Below are 8,354 nucleotides of genomic sequence, written 5' to 3' on the forward strand. Positions count from 1 at the left end.
AAAAAGTTGTGAAATTAACTTCAGATCTCTGGGGGAATGTGCACAAATTTGCTCTGGAGGTACTTCACTAGTCAGAAATGTATATTTTTTTCTACAGTTCTGAGGGAAATCATGCAGCCTAATTTGCTTCCACCTACTGTAGATATGTATGCAGATTGATACAACCAGGTCAAGTTGTACGGCGTTGTAAATACACAATTGTCAAGGCTTTAGAGCTCTGTTTTCTTGAGACTGTTATGAATGACATACAACAGCCCTCCTGTCATTAACTTGAAACTTCAGGTCACGGGACGACTGAACCGAGCCGCTCTCTTTCAAACGCTGAATGACATTTGTTTGTTCTACATCTCGGAGCTTGATAAACAGACCCACCTCCCTTATTGACTGACACGCTTTATTAGTTTCAATTCTGTCATGCTCCTGGAGTAACATTCAGTTTAATCACCAGTTATCTACAGTGGCGCACACAACGGTACAATGGCATCCTCTGAGTTTATGTGCAATTACAAAGAGCCCATTTTCTTGCTGTTCAGCTGGGGAACAAAAGAAAACCGAGCACTTAGATATTTGGTTCGGGGGACGCAACAATAATAAAAATGCATAAACACAAGCTGCTGTGCTTCGCTGCTGATATGGAAATGCTTCCCATTAACTGCAGTTTCCATTCAGCATCTCTGGGGAGAACAAAGGATAATCAAACCTTATGCGGCGCCGTTAACTTCAAGCCTCCAAACCGAGGCAAACCTTAAGCCTATAAAGCTGTGGCGTGTCCAAGTAGAGGCCCACTGTGAAAACAAATATTGAACATAATTTGGTTGCTCAATATTATGCGATCAAGCCCCCGGCCCTCGAGCAATCGTTCACGTGAAATCAAATTTGCGCTCTGATTAAATTTCCTGCATGTTTTCTCATTTGCATAATCACAAACAGAGCTCTAATGGCTGTGAATGAAAACACGTGGCAATCTTTGGGTCCGAGGCTCAAAAAGAAAGAGCCGTCTATTCTGGTGTGACAAAAAAAAAATAATGAAAAATGCAGGTTGCAAATGCACATGAGCCATTTTCATACCGGGTGATTCAGCATTCATCTTCATTACGGCAATCGATACAGCAAAAATTGATTTTTCAGCAATTCCTGCAAACCCATTATGTATTGTTTCATGATCAATATGTCGCTTTGTAAACACGCAGATGGAAGGGGGTGGTTGTTGTATGAAAAGAGTATTACTGAGGCCCATTGGTGGTGCCGAGGCCTGGATTATCAGCTTAAATAGAGTTGGAAGGAATATCCACTTCTAAAGTATCTTTGAGCAAGGCATTGTAATGATTTATCCATGGCAGCTGCCTCTAGGAATATGCAGAAAGCTTCCCTGTGTGAGTGTGTGTGCTTTGTGTAATCCTTCCCGATGCATTCATCTCTCCAAGGCCACTGCTGAAACTTGCCTCATGAAATAAGAAACAGAGAACGAAGGATAACCACAGAAACACATTCTGGTATTTCACAGAGAAACATGTTCTCTGATTTAGCCTGAGAGGTTACAGACACCATATCTGATGTTAATCATTCAAAACATGCCCAAATGATGCATTTAAATTATTACTAGCAGTATGAGATGCAAGAAAAAGGGGCTCAGATTTCTTCATGCGTTCCACAATAACAATCAATCATTCATTTATCCTGTCAAATATGAATTGAGCAGAGTTTTTACCCCAAAACGCGACAAAACACAAGACCTGGATCACAGCAGAATGTGTTGTAATCATAATGCATGAAGCAGATTAGCTCTACGGGATGGTATAAATCACACATTATCATAGCCCTAACTTCAGCAAAAGGCACGTCTGAGCTGATTTGCATTGCATAATACATCTTGAGCACAGAATTGTGCATGTAAGTCTCATTTTTCTAATGAGACCACGCTGGAAATATGATTTGGTCATTAAAAACAAAGTGTCTTCCTCAGCCAGCCACCACTTTTCCTGATGATCTGTGTTTTTCCCCCCCATGTCAAGCCAAAAAAAAAAAAAACACTTACACAACAATCACTTAGTCAGTGTGATTCCTAAATCGATTTACAGGCCATAGCCACCCCGCTGATGTTATGCATCATTCCCCTGCTAATCTCACTTCCTTGTCCAATATACTCATGCAACCTCGAGGCGGCCGCAGAATTAGCTTGAGTTAATGGATGGGTATTAATCCCTCTTAGTCACAACAAAATTAAGAAATAATATGGCCATGAATATTTCAGCTGCACTGCAGCAACACGGGAATCTGCTCGCACAATCTGCCCCGGCTTGCAAAAAAAGAATTGGCGATTACATACATTATTAATGCTTCATCATAAAATTCATATTTTGCACCAGCTGAATGGGAGCTCTGGAGTGAAAATCCTATGAGCAGTCAATACTATTTCAAACTAACTTGCTGAACACACAGAACAGAGAGAAATGGCCTCTAAAACATCGCAGCTCGTCGGACCGTGCGTTTGTTCTGCTTTTATCACTCTGTCTCCTAAGGTGGTGCATTCTTATTAGATCCCTTAAAAATAGATGTGCACCTTACGAGTCAGTGAGTTCTTGCAGCCTCCCCCTGGAAGTTTTAATTAGAACGCCAGTCACTCGTGTTATCATTGTTTCAAGAGGGCTGCTTCCACATTCCTGAGCTGCCCACTTCATCACAGGATCAGAGGCCCGCAGTGAGATGACTGTTTACGACGGCTGCCTCATATTCCTGATGGAGAATCAGAATCCGGATCACTTCTAGCACTCACATGCACAAAACAGTTCAGTTTTTTGCCCTTATTCCAAAAAAGACAATATCCTACTAAGCTGTTTACATGACTAATGAAAAGCAATATTAGACTAATATCATAATAACGCTGTCAAGACCAATATGCAACAACAGCTGTCAGTGTGTCAGTGTGCTGACTTGACTGTGACTTGCCCCAAACTGCATGTGATTATATCATAAAGTGGGCATGTCTGTAAAGGGGAGACTCGTGGGTACCCAGAGAACCCATTTTCATTCACATATCTTGAGGTCAGAGGTCAAGGGAGCAACTTTGGAGTGTTATTTACCCTCTTTCTCAACAAGCTAGTATGACATGGTTGGTACCAATGGATTCCTTTGGTTTTTCTAGTTTCATTTGATGCCATCATCTTTACTCTAGCTTTATTCTCACTCTTCTAGCTTTAAAACTGAGCAAGCTTCGATCTCGGAAAGATCGGCGGCCCATCAGATTTTTAAGAGGTTAATTAAAAATTGCAAGTTGCGGTAATGCATTAAAGAAATTGGTGGCATTAAAGCAAATCTGCATTAATGTGCTATTATCGTGTTAACTTTGACAGCCCTATAGTAATAACATTACTTTAGGAGCAACAGAAGTCAGACGGCAGCTGGTGGTACCACGTTTTTGCAGTCCGCGGCGCCACAGTTTCAGAATCAGAAGCATGTCGGAGATCTACGGTGGCCTTCAGGTAAGGTAAAAACGAGAAAGTCTCTCTTCAGAGCCAGTGTTTGGTTTGTCCGTTCTGGGCTACTGTAGAAACATGGCGGTGCAACATGGCGGACTCGGTGAAGAGGAAACGCTCCCCATATAGATATGAAGGGCTCATTCTAAGATAACGAAAACACAATGATTCTTAGTTTCATGTGATTATACACTAATGAAAACATAGTTATGAATAACATATTCCATTTCTGCTAATAGATCCCCCAAAATGTTACACACTGACCCTTTAATAATATGCTGTTGTTTTGTTATGTAGCTTCACATTAGCTGCACAGATTCCTCATTAGACCTTCACCCAAATATATATTATTTGAGTCCTATAATTTCCTTGATCTGTGCAGTTTGGTTGTGTGCTCCGTGTTGCGTCTGTGGAATCAGAATACACTAATGACATCTGGCTGGTGGGACATCCTGGGTGACTTTCATCTTCCAGCCAGTGGCCATCATTACTGTAGGTTTTGTTTGGCTCTCTCATTCATTTCAGGGAGGAAAGAAGAGAGGGAGGGGTCTTCTGGTTTGAATGAAGTGACCTGGAACTGCACTATGCTGCCCCCTGTTGAAGAGCAGCTCTGCATGTTGTGTTTACATCATGACAGAGTGGACTGATGTGGTGTTTTGTCTACATTTTATGAGGTTTTAATGGCAGGACCGACAGCGTGTCACAATTAAGCAGGAGTTTAATACACACAGAGACATCATAAAAGGTTGTTTACTTCGGCTAAGTTTCTAATTCTGGAAGTAAACAGACCTTTTTTACAATTTCTACAGATTTATTTTGCTTCATTGTGAAAAAAAGTCTTATAATTAACTATCCATCATAATCTAAGTTGGTTATATGAATTGAAAATCACCCCATGTGCACATTACGTGTCCAGTAAATGGAGTCGTAAACCTTCTTCAACGTTTGGAAACATTAAGGTTTGATTAATAGTTTTGCCTCACATTGGTGCAATTCTTAACATAAAGGGATAACGTCAGCACAGATGAATTCTCTCAGGACAGTGAGAGAGGATGGCTGCGGCTGCTTGCTGGTTTAATAAACACAGAGACATCATAATGGGTTGTTTACTTCTGCTAAGTTTCTAATTCTGGAAGTAAACAGACCTTTTTTTTTTTTTTTTTTTACAATTCCTACAGATTTATTTTGCTTCATTGTGAAAAAGAAACCTGTCTTATAATTAACTATCCATCATAATCTAAGTTGGTTATATATGAATTGAAAATCACCCCATGTGCACATTACGTGTCCAGTAAATGGAGGCGTAAACCTCTTACAAACATTAGGGTTTGATTTATAGTTTTTGCCTAACATTGGTGCAATTCTTAACATAAATGGATACATCATCAGCAAAGATGATTTCTCCCAGGACAGTGAGAGAGGATGGCTGCTGCTGCTGCTGCTGTGTGGAACAAAGGGGCCTCTGCTCCTCCTGGCGCACAAGGGGTTAAGGTATATAGATGGCATTCACGCACACAATGATTAACGATATTGATTCACCAAACATGCGGAATTGTAATGTTTTAGCACCGAGGAGGGTGGGTGGAACAAAGAGCCGAGGAGCTATATCCTCCTCTAATTGATCGCTACTCGCGCTGAAATAATGTAATTAACTACAGTAAAAGGCTTTGTGCGCGAAATTATTATTTCTCTGCGTCCAAATCATTAACTATTTAAACAACTTTTGCCCGAGTCTCCAAAAAACGCCAGACTGATGATTGATGTCGACAAAGCACCCTGCCTGGCTGCAAGAAAGAAAAAAAAAAAAAACAAATGTGTCTAAATGTGGCTGTGAGGAGAGGAAGAGAGAGGGAGCTTTCAACCTGATCACAAACTTGGTTTTGCGCGCGCCCCGCCCTCCTGCTCCTCTTATAACCAGAAAGCCTGTTTTGCAGGAACGCTCAAACATAACAGGAACACTGAGGAGAGAGAGAGAGAGACCACATATCGCTGTGCATGAAACCATTCCTGGAGAGACAGACGACGACGAACTGTTTGGCTACACAAAGACTTTATACTTGGATTACTTTGTTGTTTTTTTTTCCACCTTTATGACCAAACGACCAGAAGAAGTGGCCATGGATTTTCTCAACCACAACTATTTGAACGCGCGCGGCCCATATGACTATACTTTCAACTCCTGGAACGACTATCTCGGGCTGACGACTTTAGTCACGAAGAATAACAAGCTCAGCATGCCCCAGAATCCCAACTCCATCACCGAGTCCCTGAAGGCGACCCTGGGTTTGGACGACTCCGCGGCGTGTCCGTGCGTAATCGCCGCGAGCTGCGTTGGAGAGAGCGGCGCGCACCTGGACTGCTGCTGCTGCACGTCCGCGAGCCCACCACCACCGGCCTCCATCCTGGACTTGAAGGAGCGCTTCTCGATACTGAGCCCTTTCCAGATGCAGAACCAGCTGCCAGAGCGAGATGTCGGCTTCGGTGGCAGCTTCTCTGGGTTCGACCTCTTCGGCATGGAGAGGAAGATGCGCAAACCAGCTTCCAGGAGCAAGCAGGAGCCCAAAATCTGCGTCTTCTGCAGAAATAACGGAGCACCAGAGGAGGTGTACGGCTCCCACGTGCTGAAGACTCCGGACGGCAGGGTGGTGTGTCCGATTCTGAGGGCTTACACTTGTCCCCTTTGCAGTGCCAACGGGGACAATGCACACACGATCAAATACTGTCCACTGTCTAAAGACCAGCCATCCCAGCGACCATTAAAGGGAGGGAGGGCTGTGGGTGGTAAGAGGATGAAAATATTCTAAAAAAAAAAAAGAAAACAGACGTGACTATAGAAAGTAAAATTTGAATTGCACTGAACAATTTTTTCCAGATGACTGTTTTTGATTTCGGCTCTATAGCCTTTATCCCTAAACATATTGATTTTATCTTCTTTTTTCTCTCTCTCTAAGATCTCTTATATTTTTATAGTTCTTTTATCCACATAGAATTATGCTTTATACATTGGATTTTATTTTTCTTGCTAGTTTATAGTCATTTTGAGCGTGTGCATATAAATATCAATAATCACAAAAAGTGTGAGTACATTTGAAGAAGAAGAGTATTTTGGTCATGTAGGGAAACACACACTGACATTGGTAAAAAAAAAAAAAAAGGGGATGAATGTCATATTTCTACCAAGTATTTTTGTACGGTGAGCTGTAAGCTCACTTGCGATTTTTTTCTTTCTTTCTTTCGTCTTAGAAAACCAAAGTTATGTTTGCCATTAAAGAAGCTCAAGAATGTGTCATTAATGAGTGCTTGTGTGTGTGTGTCTGACTGGAGGAGGAACTCTTTTTGATCCCATCTTGCCTGCCTAGAAAACTCCACAACATATTTTCCAACTTGCTCTAAAAAAAGTTGACATTCAATCTTGTGAGGCAGGAAGAGAAAAAAAAAAGAGACAATGTGGCCTCTGTTTGAGGGCTCATGTCCTCTGGGGAACATTATAATCAATTGTTGCCAAGCCAAACCTCTTCTCCAATCCTATGTGATGAGAATATTTGACTTCACAAGCAGAAATGAGAGATTCTAGCCTACATTTCTTTATGTTTACATTCCCAAATAAGGGCGACACACTGGATTTCCTTTCTCTGTCAGGTCTCTCTTTCTCTATGGTGTTTTTTTGTTTGTTTTGGTTTTGCCCTGACAATGTATCCACCAGAGAGTTTCACTCTATGGGGGTGAAAAAAGAGCAAATGAATGTTTAGCAAACAACAACATGTTCTCCCGTTATTTCTTTTTCTGAAGAATCCAAAAAAAAGATGCAAAAATGTTGTGAATGTATGATTGAAAGTGTCACTTGCAGGACTGCACATTTCTGACAGTTTTGTTTACCAAAGGAATACAATTGCATTGAAGACAGAAGAGAGATTTGCTGTATTGTACATAAAGTGATGTTTATTCAGTATTTTAACATTACAAGTGACTTCAGAGGGCGCTACCTCAACAGGATTTTGTACTTAACATGTAAAATGTCAACAGCAGTTTATTGATATAGTGCTGCCATTTATAATAAGGGTTTTTGATAGTATTTTTGATCTTTGTATAACATAATTGTATTTTCATTTTGTTGCATTTAACATGATGGAAGTGAATTTCCAAGAAGCTATAAGCATTGCTCACCAAAAGGTGATTGTCTGTAAATAATGATTATACCCATACTTTGGAAAGTTTTAGTTGTTCAATGTTACATTCTTGAGAGTGTGCAAGAGAGTGGATATTGAAAAAGGCTGACACAATTTGCCACTTTTAACAGAGTTTTTTTTTTTTTTTTTTGATTAAATGAATAATAGAAAAAGAAACACTGTTGAACTTTGTTATTTATATTTTACCACAATTTCCTGTATGCTGCTGTGCAGAATAACAACATATGAATCCACTAGAGAAATAAAAACCTATCAAATATTTGGAGCCATGTGGTCGTGTTCTTCAGTTGGTTTACTGCACATCTGACTGAGTGGGTGTTTAAACCCCCTTTTCTTAGTTGTGTAAGAGTGTAATTACTGGTTTACCGACTGATTTACTGATCTGCAGATGGACTGATTAAATCAAGCAGGAAAGTCGACTAAAAACACATTTACAGGAATAGCCCTGCTTCCCCTAATTGGCCTGCTAACTGACTGCCTCACTGACTGACTAACACACTGTATGAGGATCATGTAAGTGTTGAGCCCTCATGCATAAAACAACCTTTGCTTTTGGACAAAGTGAAACTGATCTGCTGCTCTGGTATCTTAAAGATTTGTCTCTGAAGGATAAACACAGTGCCGCGGTTGTTTAGGGAGGTCTGCCCACACAAGAATGTCTTGGCTTATGCCTCGCCATTCAAACGGATCATGT

The 8,354-nt window shown here is 40.9% G+C and overlaps 1 protein-coding gene across 1 annotated transcript; it reads left to right on the plus strand.

Moving 5' to 3' along the window:
- The first annotated feature begins 5,109 nt into the window (after positions 1 to 5,109).
- Positions 5,110 to 7,919, plus strand: nanos1 (nanos homolog 1). Its single transcript, XM_037781067.1, has one exon. The coding sequence runs from the start codon at positions 5,234 to 5,236 to the stop codon at positions 6,275 to 6,277; it is 1,044 nt and encodes a 347-aa protein (XP_037636995.1). The 5' UTR covers positions 5,110 to 5,233; the 3' UTR covers positions 6,278 to 7,919.
- The last annotated feature ends 435 nt before the right edge of the window (positions 7,920 to 8,354 follow it).

Source organism: Sebastes umbrosus, chromosome 9 (assembly GCF_015220745.1).
Source record: "Sebastes umbrosus isolate fSebUmb1 chromosome 9, fSebUmb1.pri, whole genome shotgun sequence".
In the NCBI taxonomy this organism is placed as follows: Eukaryota; Metazoa; Chordata; class Actinopteri; order Perciformes; family Sebastidae; genus Sebastes; species Sebastes umbrosus.